The following is a 25,376-nucleotide window of genomic DNA, read 5'->3' as shown; positions in this document are numbered from 1 at the left end:
TCCTCCCTTCCAGCAGCAGCCTAGTCAGGCAAACGGCCTATCCTCACACCCATCTGCTTTAAGGGGGGCTCATAATCAGAACAGAGTGGTGTGGAGCTTTGGTGTGGAGCTGGAGCAGTAAAGAACTACAACTGGCCCAGAGCCTAACTCTGTCTGAGGGGGGCATAAAACACAGAGGTAAAAGTCAGAATGTGGAATCAAACGCTTTGTTCTGCAGTGGAACCAAGCAAAGGGAGCATCAATAACAGCCCAATAAAACAGGACAGGTATATTACTGGGTTGATGGATCTGTTTCTGAGCAGGCCCGTAAATAACTTCTAAAGCGCTGCTGGCAGACGCGGTAATAAATAGCAGGTGAACAGTAGGGCTGTTCAATAACTCTGGAAATCAATGTATTTTCCTCTCTGAATACTGCAGCAGAGACTCACTAGTTTTGTTGATTTAGTGCAGTACAGGGATTTTTCAATTCCCCAAATACTCCGAAATTTGTATAAAAGTTATAATTTCAGACCTTTACTTCATCCTGTTATACTGTAGTGTATAGGTTCTCTGGTATAGGGACAACTCTATTCAACAACAGAGGACTGTGATATGTGAGTTGTTATGTCAATGTGGCCAACTTACTGATTGAGGAAAGCGAACAGGTATCTCATGACGATGATGACGGTGCGAGGAAGAGTCACAACAATCTGCTGGACGTGATGCGCTCTCTCAGCTCCAGACTCCAGTTCTGAAACAGAAGAAGGCCCGAGTCATAACACCACCTGGCACTGAGATTAATGGGAGGGAAAATAAAGACAGGATGCTCCATAACAACACCATGATCTATTGAATAAACAGAATGAGCAAACTTTATCAGGCTCGCAGTCATACTAAGGGTACAGTAATGACAACACAAACACTCCTATTATTAATAGATAACCCCTCATTTAAATCAGAGGATATGGTGATTTGAGTGTCTGGGCTATCTGGAGCAGGGGAAAACACTGCAGAGCTGTGCTGAGTTAGTAGACTGATGTGGTCCCCTCTCTCCTCCCTTCCTATTGGGTTTCTATTGAATCACAGGCAGGCAGACAGCCATGGTGTTGAGATTGTTTCCATGTGTTCCACTGCGTGCCTTTCGACCCTACCCTGCTATACCATAAAGCAGTGTGTGTAGGGTGTAGAGGTTGGGGAGTGATGATGTATCTGTGGACCAGGAGGGGGACTTCTCTCTCTTCTATTCTGATTCTATCTCTACTATATAGTGTGTGAATAATCCACTGTAATCGTAGCCCCAATTGTGTTATTTCACCACCCAGATGGGTAGGAATATGGTATAATTTCAGTTACCCTCAACACATTTACTACATTGACCAACAGTGTAGAGTGTACTCACTTATAGTAGACATGAGATCCAGGAAGCGTTCCTTGGGGAACAGAGGGTTCTCCAGGCCCCTGAAGTACAGCTTGAGGACCCCTGCAACTGAGTTGATGTCATGTTCATTCTGGTCTTCAATCAATGGGTCTTCACCTAGTAAAACAATAGAGTAGAGTTATTATTATCTGACCACTGCAACAGAACTGAATCACTAAAAAGATTTACCAATAAATACTTCATTACTGTACATCATTTTTATTAAAGTGGGCTTACAAATTCTTACTTGTTACATGTAGAAAATAATGTGAAGAAATCTACTGTATGTCTTTAGTTCAATGGGTTTGTAGTGTTATTGATCCTGAGCTGTAGAGGAAAAACTAAAAGCTAATCTATCACCATTTACCCCCAGTCTCGCCAGGGACCTACCTCTCTCAAATGAGTTTTTAATATCATTAACTTCCACCTGGGATCCAGGCACACGGAATATGCCCTGCTGCTGGAGCCCTGCAACAACACATAGAAACATCATACTGAGTCCAAGGCTGAGCCTGAGCCCACCATTATCCCCACACCCAGACGGCCGACTACATGAAAGACCAACTGCAAACACACAACAGAGAGCAGGAAATGTAATCTTGTCATAAAGGGACATGTTGTTTCTTCTTCCAGGTGAGGGCCCCTTGGTTGGTCTGCTGCATATGGTTTCTGTTAGAGAACCCCTAATCAGTTTGTGGGGGTTTCATTAGGTCTCGGGGGTAGGGGAAGGAGGGGTCAGGAGGGGGGTACAGGCTTTGAGGCTACACCACTCTGGCTGGAGTCAGATGTGGAGGTGGACAGAAGGATGAAGATATGAGTAGGGAAGGTTGAAGTGATTAGTAAACAAAGACCAAGGGACCTGTCAGTCCCTATGCGTGATGTGCTGCCACGTGATGTGTTACCACGCTCCTGTCACGTTATTCACCAGGGGCTGAGGTGTTAAATCATAGCAGGTATAGTACCAGTCAAAAGTTTGGATAGACCTACAGGGTTTTTCTTTATTTACTTTCTACATTGTAAAAATAATAGTGAAGATATCAAAACTATGAAATAACACATATGGAATCATGTAGTAACCAAAAGTGTTAAGATTTTAGGCTCTTCAAAGTAGCCACCCTTTGCCTTGATGACAGCCTTTTGCCCACTCTTGGCATTCTCTCAACCAGCTTCACCTGGAATGCTTTTCCAACAGCCTTGAAGAAATTCCCACATATGCTGAGCACTTGTTGGCTGCTTTTCCTTCACTCTGCGGTCCAACTCATCCCAAACCATCTCAATTGGGTTGAGGTCGGGTGATTGTGGAGGCCAGGTCATCTGATGCAACACTCCATCACCAAATAGCCCTTACACAGCCTGGAGGTGTGTTTTGGGTCATTGTCCTGTTGAAAAACAAATGATAGTCCCACTAAGCGCAAACCACATGGGATGGCGTATCACTGCAGAATACTGTGGTAGCCATGCTGGTTATGTGTGCCTTGAATTCTAAATAAATCACAGTGTCACGAGCAAAGCACCCCCACACCATCCCACCTCCTCCCCCATGCTTCATGGTGGGAACCACACATACGGAGATCATCCGTTCACCTACTCTGCATCTCACAAAGACACAGGGGTTGGAACCAAAAATCTCAAATTTGGACTCATCAGACCAAATGACAGATTTCCACCGGTCTAATGTCCATTGCTTATGTTTCTTGGCCCACGCAGGTCTCTTCTTCTTATTGGTGTCCTTTAGTAGTGGTTTCTTTGCAGCAATTCGACCATGAAGGCCTGATTATGGTAGTCTCCTCTGAACAGTTGATGTTGAGATGTGTCTGTTACTTGAACTCTGTGAAGCATTTATTTGGGCTGCCATCTGAGGCTGGTAACTCTAATGAACTTATCCTCTGCAGCAGTGGTAACTCTGGGTCTTCCTTTCCAGTTGCGGTCCTCATGAGAGCCAGTTTCATCATAACGCTTGATGGTTTTTGCGACTGCACTTGAAGAAACTTTAAAAGTTCTTGAAATTTTCCAGATTGACTGACCTTCATGTCTTGAAGACATGTCATTTCTCTTTGCTTATTTGAGCGGTTCTTAACATAATATGGTCTTTTACTAAATAGGGCTATCTTCTGTATACCACCCTTACCTTGTCACAACACAACTGATTGGCTCAAACGCATTAAGGGGGAAAAAATTCCACAAATTAACTTTTAACAAGGCACACATGTTAATTGAAATGCATTCCAGGTGACTACCTCATGAAGCTGGTTGAGAGAATGCCAAAAATGTGCAAAGCTGTCATCAAGGCAAAAGGTGGCTACTTTGAAAACATAAAATATAAAAAATATTTTGATTTGTTTAACACTTTTTTGGTTGCTACATGATTGCATATGTGCTATTTCCTAGTTTTGATGTCTTCACTATTAGTATACAATGTATAAAGTGGTAGGATATATCCTCTGTTATGTTCACAGTGGAGTTCATAGCTTTCTACTGGTGTTTTGAATACCCTTCTATACAGTCAATACAGTAAAGGTGTCATTTTAGTAGACTTACCATACAAATTGATGTGGCGAATACAGCTCTCAACCACAAGAGGAATAGGTTGACCTGAATCCTGAGAGTAAATCATGGCAATAGTGAGAGCAAAGCATGGATGACTGACACTAATAAGGTGACAAGAAAATGATTAACCATAAATACTATACTGTCCATATTGACAGATTCTGTTGTTTATGTATAATAAAATACATTTCAGCATACTGTGTATTCTATTAATCAGAGCACAGAGTATTCTAGGCCTGCCCTGCACCCCACCATAAGGAAATAAATGCCTCTTCTTGATGGCTTCATAAACAGCAGTGTCCACCAACATTCATATGAGCACCATTAAAGTGACAGATATAAACCATTGCTATTCACAGCCCCTCATTACAGCAAGCAAACAGTCATGAAACAAGTGGAGTAGCAGTGACATGCTATTGGAGCTCATTAGTACGACTGTGTGTGGAGCAGAAGGCAGAAATCAGCATGTAGAACTATTAGTGTAATAGTTTTCAGGTGGCCCCACTCTACAGCACCGTGCCATGCGTGCTACCTCCCATCCTACCACTCCCCACTGATAGTACCTGATTGCGGGTATGGGCATTCCGTCTTCCCCTGGGGCAGAAAGTAACGCAGCAAGGAGGTGCAGAGGGAAGGAGGCAGAGAGGCAACACAGTTAGAGAAGCACAGATGACAGACAGAAAGAGCCCCCCCCCTGGAGGCCTGGAGGATAAGCACAGGTCAGGGGCCGCTGGGATGGCTTGAGATGCAGTGAGACGGGGTGAGGGACAGAACCAACTAGCACAGGGCTCTCTACAGAGCCACTACTGGAACCATGAGACACGGTATCCTCACGTCTGAGGATTAGCCGAGGTTAGAGGTCTGTGCTACTACTACATCTAAAAGGATAGGGAGACACTAATCCTCCTTCACCCTGTCTGTGTGCATCGTCAGAGCAATGGGAAGAGAGGAAGAGGAGGTGAGGTTAAAGACAGTGGTTACAGGATGAGGTTGAGCAGTGAGCAGGAGGAGAGAGCAAGGGAGAGAAAGGAGGACCCTAGCTGCCCTCTCCCTCCAGCCCCACAGAGGGCACTAATTCACACACCCCAGCCATGGGTGGGTACCTTGATGAAGGTCTCCATATTGCCGTTAAACAGTTTATGGTTATAGATGGAGCGCGGCCTAGGCTTCCGCATTTTCTGTGGTTTAGGGGGTAGAGTGGGGGGCCTGGGGAGATGACGGGTGAGGAAGGGAACAAAAACACCATATGCTGTGAAACAGTTGAACGAACACGCAAGGCTGAAATGCAGTTATGAAAACATCTCTCAATAGTCCTGACTTCCACCTTCCCAAATATCCCCCTCTGCTCTATTTTTTTTATGTGCAGGAGGAAGTGATCCATATCCAAATCTTGAAAAATCGACCAAAACGAGACGTTTTATCACTTACTGGTGTGTGTTATTTAAACCTGATGGCTCTGCCCTGTAATTAACCCTTAGGCAGCGCTAGGCTGGGCTGCTGGGAGTGTTGGGTCCCTGAGTGTCTCGAGGGCTGGGGGCCCCTTCATAAAACCCACTCTGACTGACTTATTGAAAACATTACATTTTTACATTTTAGTAGATGCTCTTATCCAGAGCGACTTACAGTAGTGAATGCATACATTGCATACATTTTTTTCCCATACTGGTCCCCCGTGGGAAACGAACCCACAACCCTGGCGTTGCAAACACCATGCTCTACCAACTGAGCCACACAGGACCAAAACATAAGAGAGGTTAATGATTCCCAATATATAGCTGAATGTAAACATTATTAATCAGAGCTTATAAAATCAAGTACACCTGCTGATAGTTCAGGTTACCCCTCACATATACACTGAGCGTACCAAACATTGGGAACAGCTTCCTAATATTTATTTGCACCCCCTCTTTTGCCCTCAGAACAGCCTCAATTCGTCGGGGAATGGACTCTACAAGGTGTCGAAAGCCCTCCACAGGGATGCTGGCCCATGTTGACTCCAATGCTTCCCACAGTTGTGTGAAGTTGGCTGGATATCCTTTGGGTGGTGGACCATTCTTGATACACACAGGAAACTGAAACGTGGAAAACCCAGCAGCGTTGCAGTTCTTGACACAAACCGGTGGGCCTGTCACCTACTACCATACCCTGTTCAAAGGCACTTAAATATTTTGTCTTGCCCATTCACCATCTGATTAGCACAGATACACAATCCATGTCTCAAATGTCTCAAGATTTAAAAATTCTTCTTTAACCTGTCTCCTCCCCTTCATCTACACTGATTGAAGTGAATTTATCAGGTGATATCAATAAGGGATCATAGCTTTCACCTGGATTAACCAGGTCAGTCTATGTCATGGAAAGAGCAGGTGTTCCTAATGGTTTGTACACTCAGTACAGTGTGGTTAGCAGACCGGTGGTACTTCGGCAAGGCCGGTCATGGACTAAAACTAAAGTTTGCCTGGCTACCCAGACTCCTTGCTCTGGCCAAATGCTACGCCACGCCCACGGACGTTAGTTTCTTCTCCACAATGAGTCTGGATCTGAGTACCTCCCCAACCCTTCACCGAATACGAACACATTTGGGGCTGTCTGATTGGTCCAGAAACTTTGGGTTGGGTCAGAGCCAGAACACACGTGGGTGAAGCGGCGGTGATTGGCATTGATGCTCTGATTGGCTAGAGATGATCCAATCGCTGATTACTTTGTTTTGTACAATGCCCCTTATCGCCACAAACGACTTCAATGGCAATCTCAGACTGAAGATTGTAGCGAACGACAGAGCAGTGGAAGAGTCGTCAGGCTCAACCAAAGTAGCATTCCTAAAATATATTTTATTTAAGTCTTATCCAAACAAAACATATTAAAATACACCTAGGAATTTACTTCATTAATATCACACACGTGCGCACACACACATTAACAGCACACACACTAACAGCATGCCTGCTCCATCTGCACTGCAGTCCTGGAGCCCTTCCCAGAGACAGAGAGCAGTGACACACTCCTCTATGCCATTCAGACGGAACTCAACCATTCTGCTCATTGTGGCTTTGCATCACATGATGCATAAGTTTGTATGGTCCCGTGTGGCTCAGTTGGTAGAGCATGGTGTTTGCAACGCCAGGGTTGTGGGTTCGATTCCCACGGGGGACCAGTACGGAACAAAAAATTTTTTTTAAAAATATATGAAATATATTCAATGTACCGTAACTAACTTGCATAGGGTGCAATGCTTGTATTTGTTGTTGGAGTCAGCCACGTTCTGAATAACTCAATCTGTACCTGTTACATCCATCCATGACTTATAAATGAATGATATGTACCCATTAATTAAAATGTAAAATGTATTAACTCCTGGCAATAAGGTAAATGGAGCAGAAAATAATGGTTGTATGTGAACAAGATGCTCTGAGAACTCCATCCTGTATGACCTGCAGTAGCTTGTTCCTTTGTTTTGTATTTACATTTTTATTAATTTCAACTTTATTTAACCAGGTAGGCCAGTTGAGAACAAGTTCTCATTTACAACTGCGACCTGGCCAAGATAAAGCAAAGCAGTGTGACACAAACAACACAGAGTTACACATGGGATAAACAAATGTACAGTCAATAACACAACAGAAAAATCTATATAAAGGGTGTGCAAATGTAGTAAGATTAGGGAGGTAAGGCAATAAATAGGCCATTGTGGCGAAATAATTACAATTTAGCATTAACACTGGAGTGATAGATGTGCATAAGATGAATGTGCAAGTAGAGATACTGGGGTGCAAAAGAGCAAAAAAATAAATAACAATATGGGGATGAGGTAGTTGGGTGGGCTATTTACAGATGGGCTGTGTACAGTTGCAATGATCGGTAAGCTGCTCTGACAGCTGATGCTTAAAGTTAGTGAGGGAGATGTAAGACTCCAGCTTCAGTGATTTTTGCAATTCGTTCCAGTCATTGGCAGCAGAGAACTGGAAGGAAAAGCAGCCAAAGGAGGAGTTGGCTTTGGGGATGACCAGTGAAATATACCTGCTGGAGAGCGTGCTACGGGTGGGTGCTGCTATGGTGACCAGTGAGCTGAGATAAGGCGGGGCTTTACCTAGCAAAGACTTATAGATGACCTGGAGCCAGTTGGTTTGGCGACGAATATGAAGCGAAGGCCAGCCAACAAGAGCATACAGTTCGCAGTGGTGGGTACTATATGGGGCTTTGGTGACAAAACGGATGGCACTGTGATAGACTACATACAATTTGCTGAGTAGAGTGCTGGAGGCTATTTTGTAAATGACATCGCCGAAGTCAAGGATCGGTAGGATAGTCAGTTTTACGAGGGTATGTTTGGCAGCATGAGTGAAGGATGCTTTGTTTGCGAAATAGAAAGCTAATTCTAGATTTAATTTTGGATTGGAGATGGTTAATGTGAGTCTGGAAGGAGAGTTTACAGTCTAACCAGACACCTAGGTATTTGTAGTTGTACACATATTCTAAGTCAGAACCGTCCAAAGTAGTGATGCTAGACGGGCGGGCAGGTGCGGGCAGCGATCGGTTGAAGAGCATGCATTTAGTTTTACTTGCATTTAAGAGCAGTTGGAGGCCACGGAAGGAGTGTTGTATGGCATTGAAGCTCATCTGGAGGATTGTTAACACAGTGTCCAAAGAAGGGCCAGAAGTATACAGAATGGTATCGTCTGCGTACAGGTGGATCAGAGAATCACCAGGAGCAAGAGCGACATCATTGATGTATACAGAGAAAAGAGTCAGCCCGAGAATTGAACCCTGTGGCACCCCCATAGAGACTGCCAGAGTTCCGGACAACAGGCCCTCCAATTTGACACACTGAACTCTATCTGAGAAGTATCAGACACCCACTGACATCAAATAACCTTAAATATGCACCATGATCTTTGGATACATACATAGACTTAGGTTATCATGCATTAGGGACTGGCTGCAGACTTGATTGTGTAGGACTGTGTATATTTTACAGTTACATTTCTATATACATCATACAATAATCATTATTACTCTACCCAATGACTGTGCATGTTAAATCCAATTTCTATAAGTTCAGTTGAAAAGGCGTCTTGGAACAAAGGCAGGGGATTTGAAATGGTTTAGTTATCTTAAGACATCTTACCTCGTAGTCCCACATTCAGCCCTTTCTCCTGCAAACACAGAAGAGAGAAATGTCATTAAGAATATGAGGGCATGGTATGCACAGTGCGCAGGCTAACTCCTGCTCCTCTACCAGGGCTCAGTGAAGGATTTCATGGGAATAGTCAAAGCTATTGAGGGAGAGCTGAATGGTCTAGCAACAACAGCATCCCTGAGACAAAGGCATTGAGCTGTCGCCGTAGAAACCTCAGAGAGGACCCTGTGGGCTGCAGGCCCGCTGCCCGAGGGAAGAAAAGGGCTCTGGGTGGGAGGTGGAAGACTGGGGGTACAGGGGGGGTCATCTCACACTGGTGACACTGTGCAATGTCAGTGCCAGCTCACTGAGCCCTTTGTCCCAAAGCCCTGTGCATGTCTCAACACACACAGAGACACATGTGCACGCAAAAACACCAAACCCAAATATTCAAATAGTTTCACTTTCTTTCAAACTTTCACCAAAAAAACACACACACACAGACAGCACCTCTCTCTCTCTCACACACAGACACACACACACAGACACACAATAAACCTTTTCTAATATCAGGTAAACACAAGACATTGAGTGTAGGTTAGGCAGTGAAGAAGTCAGTTAATTGTTATGACTGTAATCCGTATCCATCAGAAGGGCTCTCCCACTAACCGCAGCTCTAACTGCTGCATATATGAACTCATTTCAAAGCCAATAGTTAATCAAGGGTTTATTAGCTAGGGTAGAGAAAAGCCCTTTGTCTTTTATATAGAATCCATTGAGCATTGAATGAGAGACAATAGTGATGACTGACCCATTTCTCTATACATAATGTTGGCAGTACAGATGCCCTATCTTAATCTTAATGTTATGTTGATTTGTCCTGCTATCCAGGTCTCCAGTTGGTCATTTTGTACATATGTATATATAAGATGTTCTTTGCGCAATCCAAAAGCTGTCCAATATAAATTGCAATCTGGGTCAGATGAGCATGATTTGAAAGCTTGTTCTATTTCCAACATGCTAGCGAAGTTATAAAACATGATCTTACAGTGTTTGGCTTTCACAAAGCAGTTCAGAGAAACAGATGGTAATGTTGGTGGGTATAGAAAGGAGTCATGTGTGCATTCATGTTCGTGTGCTGCAGCAGATTCTCTTCAAGAATAAACAAACATTAGCTCATTGTGTTCAGAACAAACCAGGGTATGACGTCATGTCATCTTGTAACTGTACATCAAACTTAGTGATCATAAACGTTGACCCTGTATAGGACATGAGTTTTATGATTGGCCCAGCATCGTCCGGGTTAGGGGAGGGTTTGGCCGGGAGGGTTTGGCCGGGAGGGCTTGGCCGGGAGGGCTTGGCCGGGAGGGCTTGGCCGGGAGGGTTTGCCCGGCCGGGAGGGTTTGCCCGGCCGGGAGGGTTTGCCCGGCCGGGAGGGTTTGGCCGGGAGGGCTTGGCCGGGAGGGCTTGGCCGGGAGGGCTTGGCCGGGAGGGTTTGGCCAGGAGGGTTTGGCCGGGAGGGCTTTACAAGTAGGCCGTCATTGTAAATAAGAATTTGTTCTTAACTGACTTGCCTAGTTGAATAAACGTTAAGTGCACTTTTGTGTTTGGCTTGCTTTATTAAATCAAAGTGGTATTTATTATAATCCTCAACATCTAATCTTTTAAAATATATCAAGTCATCTTCATTTATAGCATTTCCCTCACTCTAACAACAAAAAAATTGCAAAAGTAGCCCAATTACCGGGAGAGATTGGTGCAGCTTCTTGTCGCACGTGGTGTTCAGAACGGCTGTCAGTCAAAACCCATACAGCGCTGTGAAGCGCAGTCAGAGCTCTGACGTCCAATTTAGGTGCTTATTAGTGCCCAAAACTGCCATTTCCAACCCGTATATGGGTATGAGTATAAAGGGTTAAGTGTTTCATTGTAACTACAAGAATACATCAGTAATTGGTGACTGAAGTACTTTTGTTCAATGAGCCGAGTGCTTTATGTAAAGCTGTAAAGTTGAGGTCTCAATATTCTAAACCTACATTTCAAATACAGTGCCATAATCTAACAATAGGCAATGAATCATTACGCTGGTGTATTTTGTATGACTAGCTGTGAGTTCTACCTGCGTTAACTGGAGATATTCATGGTGAACCTCTCTAAAGTATCTAATAGAGAAGATCTGTAGCTATCCCAGTCACATTGACTAGTTTCATGTTGACATAGTGCTGTAGTAATCTATACAGCTAGGTCTGATGTGTGCACCATGTGCTATTCTCCATGGTCACTAATAACACATTCACACACACACACGCTTAATGAGCAGGCTAGATTGATCACCTGAATAATTAAACATGGTTGGTATGTCCCTACACAGACAGCAGCACTGGGCCACGATCACACAAACAAACCAGCTGTGGGCTATGTTCACATGAAAACACATTCAAGCAGTCTGAGGTATCAGTTCAGAGAGATCTGAAGATGACAGAGGAACATTAGGGATGCCTAAACTGACTAGACAAATCCATGTTGACCAAGTTTGTGCACTGTATGTGTGTATGGGGTGAAATTGTGTGTGTGTGTGTGTGCATGGCCTCAGCTGGTTGTGCCTGCTGTCCCTCTACTAGGTGAACCCCTGGTGCAGTAGCAGCTGCTGAGATGGTGCTGCTGGGAGCTGGGACATCCTGACTGATTGGGCGTAAACTACTCAGGGTTGAGGTGACAAAGGTCCCCCTGGGAGGGGCCTCTGCGAGAAAGGCGGGGGTTTCTATTACCCATACTCCTCCAGGATCCTCCTAGAGGCTACAACATACAGGAACCAACCAGTGCAATGTCTCACTCGTGCAAATGAGAAGAGAGGAGTGGGGATCAATGGTGCTTTAGTGTTTTCTTGTGATATCTTTGATGCAACTCGCCTTTGAATATGAACTTAATTCCTCTTCCCTGGTTCCCTTCTGCCCCTTGAGAAGAAACAAGTTCATGTGGTCTCCTCCCGCTTCCTCTGCCTGGTTCAGCTTTGCTCATTAGATAAGAGCTCCACAACACTACTGGGCCTGATGGCAGCCATTTTACACACCCATCACCTATCACATAGGGATTTCTGGCTCATACTGAGCTAGGTGTTGACATGCAAGGCCTGGCACCTGCCATTAACACCACTGTGACCAGAAGGAAGTAGGAGCATTACGAGAAGGGGTGTCAAACTAACATTGATTTAAATAGATATGATGTCATTGGTGGAGAGACCGAGGGGCCTTACCTTCTCCCAGTGTCTGCTTCAGGAGGTCATGCTTGGCCTGCAGTTTAATGATGAGGTTGCTGCCGTTCAGGAACTCCTTGAATTTCTGTGAACCCAAACAGACCAGATGAAGGCGTCAGTGAGTGAACAGCGCTAATGTGATGTGACTGGAACAGGCGGAGACGCCTGCCATCCACCACAGAGGCCAGAGAACACATTCAGTCAGTTTCACTCTGTACGGAACAAACTCAATCTGTTCCAGGGATAATTGGATTTCCATGTGATTTCCATAGCATGGGGCTTGTCATATGTGTTTTATGGAATAGTGTGATGGCCGATGGCTTGATGTTGATGTGCAGTACTGTACACTGCAGTGCCCCGCACTAAGCTGACAATCAAGGCCCTTTTAGTCAGGGAGTAAAGGCTACGGCAGTACAGCCAGGTTTATTCCTTAACTGTGAAACAAATTTAACAGGCAGTTGCCCTGAGGCATGGCTGCATATCTCAGGGAAAAACAGGCAGGTACGAAGGCTATGCATAACAGGCAGGTACGAAGGCTATGCATAACAGGCAGGTATGAAGGCTATGCATAACAGGCAGGTATGAAGGCTATGCATAACAAGCAGGTATGAAGGCTATGCATAACAGGCAGGTATGAAGGCTATGCATAACAGGCAGGTATGAAGGCTATGCATAACAGGCAGGTATGAAGGCTATGCATAACAAGCAGGTATGAAGGCTATGCATAACAGGCAGGTATGAAGGCTATGCATAACAGGCAGGTATGAAGGCTATGCATAACAAGCAGGTATGAAGGCTATGCATAACAGGCAGGTATGAAGGCTATGTATAACAGGCAGGTATGAAGGCTATGTATAACAGGCAGGTATGATGGCTATGTATAACAGGCAGGCATGATGGCTATGTATAACAGGCAGGTTTGATGGCTATGTATAGCAGGCAGGTATGATGGCTATGTATAACAGGCAGGTTTGATGGCTATGTATAGCAGGCAGGTATGATGGCTATGTATAACAGGCAGGTATGATGGCTATGTATAGCAGGCAGGTACTCACAGTGAAGTAGAAGACCTCTGTCTCCTGCTGGTTGGCCCGTCTCTTAGCCACGTTCAGTTTGCTCATGTAGGTCTCAGAGGCCACAGACTTGATGGACTCAGTGGAGCGGCTATGCTGGAAGGCATCGGACACATCAAAGTCCTCCACAGTCAGCATGTCCTGCATGGTCTGCATGGTGGCGTCCAGTGTCTTCCTCACCTACAGCAAAGGGAACGATTCAACAACTGAAACGATGACAAATGAACTAGGATTTCCTACTCAGTCATCTGATCCAGGTCCTTCAGAACAACAAGAAAGGGAAGAATTTCAACAACAAAAAATGAAATGGTGACAAACGAAACAGCATTTCCTCCTCAGTCATCTGATCCAGGTCCTTTGTTACATAATAGGCCAGTAAGATTTTTTTTACTTCAGGGTTCCCTACGACACGTGCAAGGTCAAGTGTGAGTGATCACTGGCATATCCCATTTCAAAGACAAATCGACCCTGAATAACAACTGATGACCTTTGACTATAGCTGCATGACAGCTGGCAGCCTTCCTCTACCCTAAAGCAGGTACAGGGCTCATTCCTAGGCAGTGTACCAGATGACCCACCGGGTCAGCCATCCATCAGAATAACAGCAGAATATGAAGAGCGTCTGGTCTGGCTGGATGTAAAAGGGCTGCGGGCTCTTTCTCTACAGCGCTGAGATTATCAGTTATGTGAGATGTTATGAGACGGAGGCATAGCCTTCAGGGCAGGATGTAGCTAGCCAGCCAGGGTCATTAGCACCTCCGTTAGCACTTGCATCTACTCAGAGGGTGAGAGGTGTGTTTGTCTGTGTGCGTGTGTGTGTGTGTGTGTGTGTGTGTGTGTGTGTGTGTGTGTGTGCGCGCACTGCCTGCTGCTCCCACTGAGAAGAACCAGTCATCACAACACACAATAGACCATCAACAGTGATGTACTGTATCTACATGGAACATGCACCCATTAGTGTTATCACACACGTTCATATCACAAGATGAATATACACTCTGCTCACAAGGAGTGTGTGTGGGCCACTGAAATGAAATTTCGATGAGAGCTGATGGTCTCTAAAGACCGGGTGAGTTTGGGCGTGTCAGAGAGAGAGGTGACAGAGGAGTCTCAGTGTGGGGAAGCAACAGACACACTGGGGGGACGCTATCATGGACTCCCGAGTGGCGCAGCGGTCTAAGGCACTGCATCTCAGTGCTAGAGGCATCACTACAGACCCTGGTTAAATTCCAGGCTGTATCACAACCGGCCAAGATTGGGAGTCCTGTAGGGTGGTGCACAATTGGCCCAGCGTCGTCCGGGTTAGGGTTTGGCCGGGGTAGGCCGTCATTGTAAATAAGAATTTGAACGGACTTGCCTAGTTAAATAAAGGTACATTTTAAAAAAGCCTTCACCTCCTCGTTCTCGATCTTGAGCGTGGCCAGGCGGGACTGCAGCTGGTGGTAGCGCATCAGGAGCTCAGTCTGCACTGGCTGCTGGGCACTCACCTGGCACACCTGAGAGGACACATAGACAGAGAGGGCTGGGCAACTTGGTTTTTCACAAACTGTCTCACAGGATTGGAAAAAAACATGCTGTTTCTGCTGGCATGAATGTGGTTTCCACGGTTTAACACATTTTTTGGTTGTACTTGTAACTTGGATACATTTCGATAAAGATATAGTATGAATCTATAAATGTACCAAATGTATCAGTCATTTAACACCTCTCACCTCGTCCCCCATGTGGGGCAGGTACTCGAAGCGCATGGGAGGGCAGAACACCTGGTTGTGCATGTCCATGATCTTGTGCTTGTCGCTGCGGGAGTCCAGGTTGTCCACGGCGTTCTCCATGATGTCCAGGCCCTCGTGGCGACTAGTCTCCAGGTTGTACTCAGCTGACAGGTAGGTCCTGAAGGTACGTGCCAGGCTGGCGTGGTAGCCCAGGTCGCAGCACTATAGAGATACAGTCATTATAGTATAGTCTAATACAATAACTAACATAGGAGTAGAATATAATAAAGGAGTTGATCATGACCTGACTGGAAGCATACGCCTAGGGTCCAGAGTTTTCCAGCTCAGGTCACGTGTCTAAGAACATACTGGCCCTAATTATGAACAACCTGACAAACCAGTCTGAATCCATGCCCTCATTATACACAAGTCAATGTGATGAACTCAGTCTTTAGCATGCACACGATTCAGTTACACAATTCCGCTCATTTCCTACGAGCATGTTGCTAACCTGACCTCCAACATGAACTCAATTCCAAATTAGACACTGTTGGGGGTTAACGGGCAGAAATAGAATAATAGAATACACCAAATTAGAAAAGCAAGTACAGTAGGACACCTAAGATAATTAGCTCAACCATGGAGCTGCATAAACTAACCTCATTACTATAGCCAAGTGGGTTTCTAAGAGGCTTCGGGGGGCCTGAGTCTGACTGCTAAGTGATTCACTAAACGCTCTTTAATAAACACACAGGAAGTTGCACTCAACTCCAATGATAAACCCCCATATCTGTGGTTGTTTTATAGCAGGGTCAGTGTAAAATGAGTAAGAATATGGGAGCACAGAGCTCGTTATGGTACAGAGTTGTATTTCAACAGCCACATCCCATAAGAAACACACTGCCTGGCTCTAATGAGTTCCATGCTCTGATTGAATCATGGTGCTATCGTGTGTAGACTGTAGCAGGAGTGCTGACAGGCAGAATACTGCTACTGCAGAACTGATGACATTGTTTATTTGCATGCATGTATTTTATTTCCATTGATTCGGGTGGACAGGGCTGACTTGCAGTGTGGATGTCTGTTTTGATGGCTGGCTGCTAGTGACTGTTTCTGTGTGGTATGACAAACAGGCACTTATCCTCTGCAAAGCTTGTGGCAGCAAAGCACAGCGAGTCATGCTCACAATCCCTTTCCCTGCAGCGGGGCCGGATTTGGGATGACATGGCCCCTTTTGCTTGCCAGACACAGGAAGCAGCTCCAACAAAGTGGGCCAGCACAGAGACACAACCACCAATCAGAGGTCTCCGTCTGGCAGACCCCTGAGTAGCCTACAGCTCCTGGTGTAACAGTGTAGGTTCCGTCCCTCTCTTCGCCCCAACCTGGGCTCGAACCAGGGACCCTTGCACACATCAACAACTGACACCCCACGAAGCATCGTTACCCATCGTGCCACAAAAGCCGCGGCCCTTGCAACGCAAAGGGAAACCCTACTTCAAGTCTCAGAGCGAGTGACATCACTGATTGAAACGCTATTAGCGCGCACCACCGCTAACTAACTAGCCATTTCACATCGGTTAAACTGGCAAGCTCCTTCACACTTCACACAGTTGATGTTTAGAACATTTTAAAGAGAAAAATCCTGGATGCAATCTCTCTCATTGCCAAAAGTCTGTCTAGCTTCAAGCCTCTCAGTTCAATTGCATTATATGTTTCTAGGCATACAGTACTTTACATATGCAGGATCTCTGTATCCAACTCCCTGACCTGTTCAGAGTATCAGAAGAGGCCAGGCAGGCCTGGGGCAATACCACAGTAACCACCCAGCAGTAGACCGGCAGGGAGGTGGGAGAGAGGAGGAACATCTGGTGGTAGAACCAACAGGTAACCTGTGGCTGAATGATCCCTGCCACAACCACCAGGTAACCCGGGGCTGAATGAACCCTGCCAACCACACTGGCCACACTGCTGCCTGTATACACAGAGCCTGCACCCAGACCCTGGCTAGGGTTTCATTCCTCTAGCCATTAGTGGTCCACAAAGCAAACTCATCCTGCTCACCAACCGTAATCACAGACTTCTCAGGCAGGCTTGCTGCTGGGCTGCATTGGCTTTGCATTTTGAATTATGATGGTGGTTCACCTAGGTATGGTCTTTTCTGTCATGTAACTGTGTATTACTCTCTATTTCTATAATCCAATGGATACTTTGGAGGGGAAGTTACATACAGTTCAACGTAACACATTATTTATTAGAAGTGGACCAACAAAAGAGGATGAAAACCCTGGCTGTACTGTAGATTTGAGGAATGAAGTAAAATAAAAGGGAAGTGTTTTGTTTTGAAGTAGGAAGCACATAGGACCAGATTAGTTTCTGTGTGTGTGTATGTGTGTGTGTGTATGTGTGTGTCACCCAGGGTCATGTTTCACCATCAGTGTGTTTTGGTTGGCTCCCTGGGAGAGTGTGGTGTGTGACAGTAACAGGGCCACGCTCCGCTCCAAGTCTCTCAGCACAGCTTCCAAAGGGGCCTTAGCCCTGACAGCACTCCAAGCCCTCACAGATAGATGAGGGCATGACAGAGGGAGGAGAGGAGAACAGGGGGAAGAGAGGGAAGAGAAGACCAGGAGGAAGGTATTCTGGGTGTCAACATTGAACCATTCCCTTGACAGGAAGTCATCATTCATATTCCAGAAGAATCATAACAATGCCTTTAGGGTGGTAACATACAGTCGGGGTGTAATGTATTCCTGGCAAAGCCATTCAGTTAGACATATAACAACAGTACTACTGGAGGGTTTAAAACAAAACTGTTGTGTTTGAGATTAAGAGACACAAAATGGAGGTAAACACTTTTAGTCAAACCAACAGAACAGCTTGAAGCAATACAGCAAATGGGCTAAGAACCGTGAAACAGATGGTGAGAATATATAGTGTAGCAACGTTAGACCAACATTAGACCAACGTTAGACCAACATTAGACCAATGTTAGACCAACGTTAGACCAACGTTAGACCAACGTTAGACCAACATTAGACCAACATTAGACCAACGTTAGACCAACATTATACCAACATTAGACCAACATTAGACAATCCCAGCTGTGAGACACAAACCAGCCTGTGTGTCTATCGCATACTTACATCAATCATATCAGAGACATCGTGGATGTAGTATTTCGCCACAACGGCATTCGTTGCTGCCAGGTTCAACAAATAGTCGTTGCGGGCTTTAGTGCACTTCAGCTTGTTTTCGGAGTACTTGGCTTGCCTCTGGGGGAAGGAGTGGGGAGAAAGAGAGAGGGAGAGAGAAATGGAGAGCAGACAAAGAGGGGGAAAACAGTCCATGAAATGAAGCAACGTTGAGTGGGCTAAATGGTATTTGCACAATAACATAGGAGGGTTGCTGTGCAGCCTGATGGCTTGGCTTAGTGTTGTCAGGAAAGAGGTCAGAGGGGTCCACTGTAAGAGATGTTTTTTAAGAAGCTGCATGTAGACAATATCATAAGTGGTCTACCCAGGCTGGTCCTTCAATCACTCCCTCATAGCCATTCTGTCTGCTAACACTTGGCACAACAATCTGCACAGCCCAGATGTGAACAATGAAATAGCCATAAAATATTGTTTCGGTCCAGTGTGCTTGCAAACAAAAACAGACTAACACAAACAGTCACTCTAGTGTTCTCCAATTGTGCTCACACATAAAACAAGTCATGTTTACAATGTGTCAATGACAAGTCATCTACGAGAATGAAATCTATAGAAATATGCTGTATTTAAACGGTTTATATTTCTCATTGCAGAAATAACACACAGCTCTAGATGATGCACCGGCTTTGTTGCTATGGTTAACTGGACATGCTGCGTCTGCTTAAGGCATCCAGCTGGGAAACATTCAATGATTCATAAAACGGAAGAAGTAGTCGTCTGCTGTTCACATAGCATCACTAATGGATGCTAGTAGACCGATACATAATGGTATTGACAAAAATAATTGACTTAAATGGAAAGCAGCGGCACAGAATCATTGAGACTTGGCTCACAAGCAGGACTAAAGAGAGAGACAATTTAACAGCCAAAACTTGACTTGTGTCTGTGTGTGTTTGAAACCACTCCTTATCCTCTTCCAGATGGATAATACTGGATAACATGTACTTCAAATACATACACATGTACTTCAAATAGACATGATTCACTAACTCAAATTGCACATGTCCATTATCATGCAAATGAAACATTGGAGAAAAGGGGATTATGGCTTGATTGTCTCATATTCTTGTCTCCTCTCCTTCTTGTCTCCTCTCCTTTGTTCGGAGGTAGCTAGAAGGATTTTGAATGAGACTGCCACTGTAGCCTGCAAAATGAAGTTACCAGGCAGCGTGGAGAGAAATAACGTTCATAGCTACAGCAAGTTATAAATAGTGAGCGGGGTTGGTATGGTTCTCCTGGCAGCATCTCTGTAGAGATGGCAGCCTGAGGAGGGAGGAAAGCTGTCGGCCTGACAGCCTTTTGATTCCCTGAGCTGCACTGATAATGGAGATGCATTTGCATTGCAGAAATTCCCCCTGAAAATCAGATCAAATTGTATTTGTCACATGCGCCGAATACAACAGGTGTAGACTTTACCATGAAATGAGCCCTTCCCAACAACACAGCTTTCAGAGTGCATGTGTGTCTAGCTGTGGACCCATGCTCCGGGCAGTCGGCTCTCTCTCTCAGAGCGGTGAGCTTACACAATGGACCTGCACCCACTCTCACAAAGCCTTACTATCTTCTCATTCACATACTACTGAGAGGATCCCTCTGGCCCAAAATGGGCGCACAAAATACCACTTATGGAAGTGACTAGGCTGAAAACGTACAGTACTAGCAGCAGTCCCAGCCAACAGCTGTTATAGATATTATTTCGGTCATCAAGCCTTGGTGTCAGCCTCACCTTCTCCTTCATCTTCTCGATCTTCCTAACGGAGCTGCGTCTCTGGGGCCGGTCCTCGTGGCGCAGCAGGTGGACGTTGAGGTCAGCAGACTTACTGAACTGCTTCTCCTCCTGCTTCTCAGCGTCCTTCAGCTTGCTCTCAGCGCTGATGCTCTCTGTGTGGTACATGTGGTAGGTCTTCATCACCTGGAGGAGCAGGACAGGATGAGGAGGGTGGAACAAAAACTGGACATAGAGCGAACAAATGGGTGACCTGAGGTGGCACATAGTTTGAATCTCTGCTATACTAACATCAAGCTGCATGATATATTCCCTTCAACGTTGGCATGTGGAAGCTGTTATTTGCCCCTTTGTTGGCCTAAGCTCAGTGAGCATACACACACGCAAGCATACGTGCGTGCACACACACAGACAGACACACACGCGCACACGCACGCACGCACACACACACACACACACACACACACACACACACACACACACACACACACACACACACACACTGCAGGGTGTGTGTTTCTACTTCAGTGCTCGTGTCCCCCATATAGCCAGCGGATGCCAGTCAGATAATGTTTTCAATGGAGCATGACTGGCAGACAGACAGACAGCACAGCATATCACAGTGGGTCTAACCCTCAGACAGACAGACAGACAGACAGACAGACAGACAGACAGACAGACAGACAGACAGACAGACAGACAGACAGACAGACAGACAGACAGCACAGCACAGCACAGCACAGCACAGCACCCTTGTAAAGTAGAGCCATGATGTGTGCAGCATCTTGAAACGCCTCCTGTGCGTTTGACTCGACAGTGAGTGAGACCCAGTACTATAACTGGATACACCCCAGGATGTTAGACTGACTGAGAGCCTGACGTTAACGCTAGTTTGTTCTCTTCCAGTAGTTAATGCTCACTTTGTGTAGCATCATGTGACTGGATGGTGTGGCCACCACAGGGTTAATGGGTTAGTTCGGGTTATGTCAACTCAAACACACAGGCAGAATCTCTACTACTTCCAGCTGACTGCTACTGTATGATAGTAAGGTTTCTTAGTCAGAAGAACAGCATATATTCGTCATCTAGTCTATGCTTCCATCAACAGAGCTCCACTGCACAAGGTGCTACAAGTCTTAGGAGAATAAAAACAAAAGACAAAGATTTGAAAGGCAAACACGTCAAAGAAAAAAAAACGAAGCAAAAAAAACTATTATCTACTCTGGTATATGACAGAGCTCACAGTAGAAAGAAGTCACTTCAGTGTTTTGAGAAACTAGGTCAGCAGTGTGCATCTCCCTAAGTTGGCAACCCAGTTCTCCAACAGCGTGAAAAGAAAACAGGGTTTCCAGTCAACTTTGAGCAGCACAACTAAAAGACCTGCAGCTAAAGACATTTGCAGGAACATTGAGGTGAGGCAGGGTCTCCCTTCCAGGAGGTGTGTGTGGTTACGGTATGTCTCCACTCAGACAATACCCTGAGGCTAATTGACTTAAGAACACGCTCTCTGTTTTTGCACTGATGAAAGCTACCAGGAACATATACCATTGTGGAAATACAGACAGACGTGATTTCCACTTAAAGTGAACCGTGGCTGCAGCATTTAAATGTTAATGCAGAGACCTCACCCAACCTAACATGACAGACAGATAGATAGCACAGCACAGACAGCACAGAACAGTGGGTCTAACCCTCAGACAGACAGAGACAGACAGACAGACAACACAGAACAGTGGGTCTAACACTCAGACAGACAGAGACAGACAGACAGACAACACAGAACAGTGGGTCTAACCCTCAGACAGACAGAGACAGACAGACAACACAGAACAGTGGGTCTAACCCTCAGACAGACAGAGACAGACAGACAACACAGAACAGTGGGTCTAACCCTCAGACAGACAGAGACAGACAGACAACACAGAACAGTGGGTCTAACCCTCAGACAGACAGAGACAGACAGACAACACAGAACAGTGGGTCTAACCCTCAGACAGACAGAGACAGACAGACAACACAGAACAGTGGGTCTAACCCTCAGACAGACAGAGACAGACAGACAACACAGAACAGTGGGTCTAACCCTCAGACAGACAGAGACAGACAGACAACACAGAACAGTGGGTCTAACCCTCAGACAGACAGAGACAGACAGACAACACAGAACAGTGGGTCTAACCCTCAGACAGACAGAGACAGACAGACAACACAGAACAGTGGGTCTAACCCTCAGACAGACAGAGACAGACCGACAACACAGAACAGTGGGTCTAACTTTTAGAATTTGAATTTTGTTTACTTTCTGAATTGCCTAGCATTGCAATTTCCACTTAAAGTAAACTATGGCTGCAGCATTAAAGAGACCTCACCCAACCTAAAATGTTGCCACAAATGTGGCACTTTGATATTTTATTCTGTGTTCTATGAGCCTGTGAATTAAAGCCAATTTGTTTTTCTGTAGTTTGTCAACTGGAAAATATGAATGGGTTGTGTGAGGAGACCTGTCACAATAAACATGTCCATTATGGATAACAATTACCATGACAGTCAGAGGAGCACCCTGGAATGAAACAGGAGAGAGATGGAGAAACTGGGCCTGTTGTAACACTGAGATGGTCTGTATCAGACTGTTCTGCTCATCTCAGACCCAGGTTGGAGACAGAGAGCATATCATCTCCATCATTTGTTTAAACAAACTTACTACCCGGGTAGTGTGCTGCTGCATTCATTAGACAAACAGCCTCTTGTGGGACAGAGTTAAATAACAAATGAACCAAGTGAACTGCAGCATGACTTTTTGTTCTGTACTGTTTGTATCAGCACAGCCAGGTGAGTAATTGACTCTGTGATCCACTAAAGAGATTGCAGGTCTTTGCTCTCATTTCTCATTTCAGATTCACTAGATATAATTCAAGCCACGGGCATCAAGCCTCGCGCCCTCAAATCAATATCTGTCTCAGTGGCAGCCGCAGAAGATACTTTTAACAATGTTTGAACAATAGCTTAAGCCCAACACTCTTAAATCACTCCCCTCTGTGTTAGTGCATGTGAAAGGCATTCACAAGGGATTTCTGCAATTCTACTTCTGACTAAATACATAGTTGTTTGCAGTCCATAAGATCTGTCATCTGATTACCAATTAGCTAATAGTGTCAAATGTTCTAGGAGCTAAATTGCTCCACTTGTTTTTTGCCGCCCGGTGTTTTTCAACTGCAATTTTATAGGGAGAAAAACTATAACAATAGTGGAAACCATAATCATCATTATCATCACCATCAGAGTCTTTCGGGAAATGTCACTGCTGTAGGTTTTGATTAGTTTGATTTTTGATTGGCCACCACTTGATGCAGATGGGGCTTGAAGACGAGAGGGATCATTTGAGAGCCTCTCCCTGTTATCATAAAACATTATCATGGCTATTCTATTCCACCGACATATTTAGCCAAGCCATGGCTGGGCCTAGCTGTTAAAGAGCAGGGAGAGCAGGGTAATAATGATCTATTCAACTGTCTGCTCCCTGATGCATTTGGACTCTTCAGGCTGTGACCTTGAAATGCACACCACTGCTGGAGCGACCCCCTGAGCCTTACCCCACACAGGGTAGCGGAGCGACCCCCCTGAGCCTTACCCCACACAGGGTAGCGGAGCGACCCCCCTGAGCCTTACCCCACACAGGGTAGCGGCTTGGACACCAGCCGCTTAAGAGGAAAAACAATCTTGTCTCATTCATAAACATATCATCTCTCTGTGCTCGTGGGGAAAGGCTGGCAGACTCAAGGGTAGACAGAGGTGCTGCTGATGGAGCTGTGAGCTCTCATATCCTTTCCTTTAGTGTGTAGGGGGTGCTGATGGAGCTGTGAGCTCTCATATCCTTTCCTTTAGTGTATAGGGGGTGCTGAGTACATGTGCAGGGTGAGAGTGGATCCTTTAGTGTGTAGGGGGTGCTGAGTACATGTGCAGGGTGAGAGTGGATCCTTTAGTGTGTAGGGGGTGCTGAGTACATGTGCAGGGTGAGAGTGGATCCTTTAGTGTGTAGGGGGTGCTGAGTACATGTGCAGGGTGAGAGTGGATCCTTTAGTGTATAGGGGGTGCTGAGTACATGTGCAGGGTGAGAGTGGATCCTTTAGTGTGTAGGGGGTGCTGAGTACATGTGCAGGGTGAGAGTGGATCCTTTAGTGTGTAGGGGGTGCTGAGTACATGTGCAGGGTGAGAGTGGATCCTTTAGTGTGTAGGGGGTGCTGAGTACATGTGCAGGGTGAGAGTGGATCCTTTAGTGTGTAGGGGGTGCTGAGTACATGTGCAGGGTGAGAGTGGATCCTTTAGTGTAGACTAGAGAGTGTGATTGGACATGGAGCTTTAGAAATCAATAAAATATAGTCTGCGGTGGAGAGAATGCATGAGTTTATTTACTGTAACATATACCACATCTAGAAAGATACTAATGTAATTATTATGCCGTCATACACTGAGTATACAAAACATTAAGAATCAAATCAAACTTTATTTGTCACATGCGCCGAATACAAGTGTAGACCTTACCGTGAAATGCTTACTTACAAGCCCTTAACCAACAATGCAGTTCAAGAAGAGTTAAGAAAATATTTACCAAGTAAACGAATGTAAAACATTATAAAAAGTAACACAAAATAACAATAACGAGGCTATATGCATCTGCTCTTCCCATGACATAGACTGACCAGATGAATCCAGGTGAAATCTATGATTGATGTCATAAATCCACTTCAATCAGTGTAGATGAAGAGGAGGAAACAGGTTATAGACATTTGAGACATGGATTGTGTATGTGTGCTATTCAGAGGGCGAATGGGCAAGACAAAATGTTTAAGGTTCCAGTCGCACCGGTTTGTCTCAACAGTTTCCCCGTGTGTATCAAGAATGATCCACCACCCAATGAACATCCAGCCAACTTGACAACTGTGGGAAGCATTGGAGTCAACATGGGCCAGCATCCCTGTGGAACGCTTTCGACACCTTGTAAAGGCCATGCCCGGATGAATTGAGGCTGTTCTGAGGGCAAAAGGGCAGGGTGTAACTCAATATTAGGAAGGTGTTCTTAATGTTTTGTACACTCAGTGTATATTTTACATTACTGGGTAAGGGCTATAGTGCATTATAGGTGAAAGTCTGTCTTTGGTCCTTTGGCCTTGATCTTGGTTGATGATCTTTCTGTTCCTCGTTAAAATTAGTCACCTATTTGTAACTCACTATAACCCCTTTCTTTTCACCGTGTTGTGGTGGACATGTCCTTTGATAGGCTGTCACTCATGACATCAGATGAATAACTCATCCAGTCTGCTGTACTTAGGGGGTAGCTAGAGGACTGCTGAAG

The 25,376-nt window shown here is 45.3% G+C and overlaps 1 protein-coding gene across 4 annotated transcripts in view; it reads right to left on the bottom strand.

The window, feature by feature from the left end:
• LOC115150524 (SLIT-ROBO Rho GTPase-activating protein 3) overlaps positions 1-25,376 on the bottom strand; it is a 107,957-nt gene that overhangs the window by 22,128 nt on the left and 60,453 nt on the right. The window contains exons 5-16 of one of the 4 annotated variants that reach the window (XM_029693927.1): positions 20,027-20,212; positions 18,235-18,363; positions 15,095-15,316; positions 14,777-14,878; positions 13,365-13,562; positions 12,310-12,394; positions 9,069-9,096; positions 4,507-4,537; positions 3,935-3,995; positions 1,787-1,864; positions 1,379-1,513; positions 625-730 (exon numbers count right to left, since the gene is read on the bottom strand). In XM_029693927.1, the coding sequence (XP_029549787.1) occupies positions 625-730; positions 1,379-1,513; positions 1,787-1,864; positions 3,935-3,995; positions 4,507-4,537; positions 9,069-9,096; positions 12,310-12,394; positions 13,365-13,562; positions 14,777-14,878; positions 15,095-15,316; positions 18,235-18,363; positions 20,027-20,212 (1,361 nt within the window). The other 3 variants (XM_029693926.1, XM_029693928.1, XM_029693929.1) reach the window with 3 other exon arrangements.

This window comes from Salmo trutta, chromosome 16, assembly GCF_901001165.1.
Source record: "Salmo trutta chromosome 16, fSalTru1.1, whole genome shotgun sequence".
NCBI lineage: Eukaryota > Metazoa > Chordata > Actinopteri > Salmoniformes > Salmonidae > Salmo > Salmo trutta.
The sequence above is the reverse complement of the archived record's forward strand: the minus strand, read 5'-3'. Positions and strand labels throughout refer to the sequence as shown.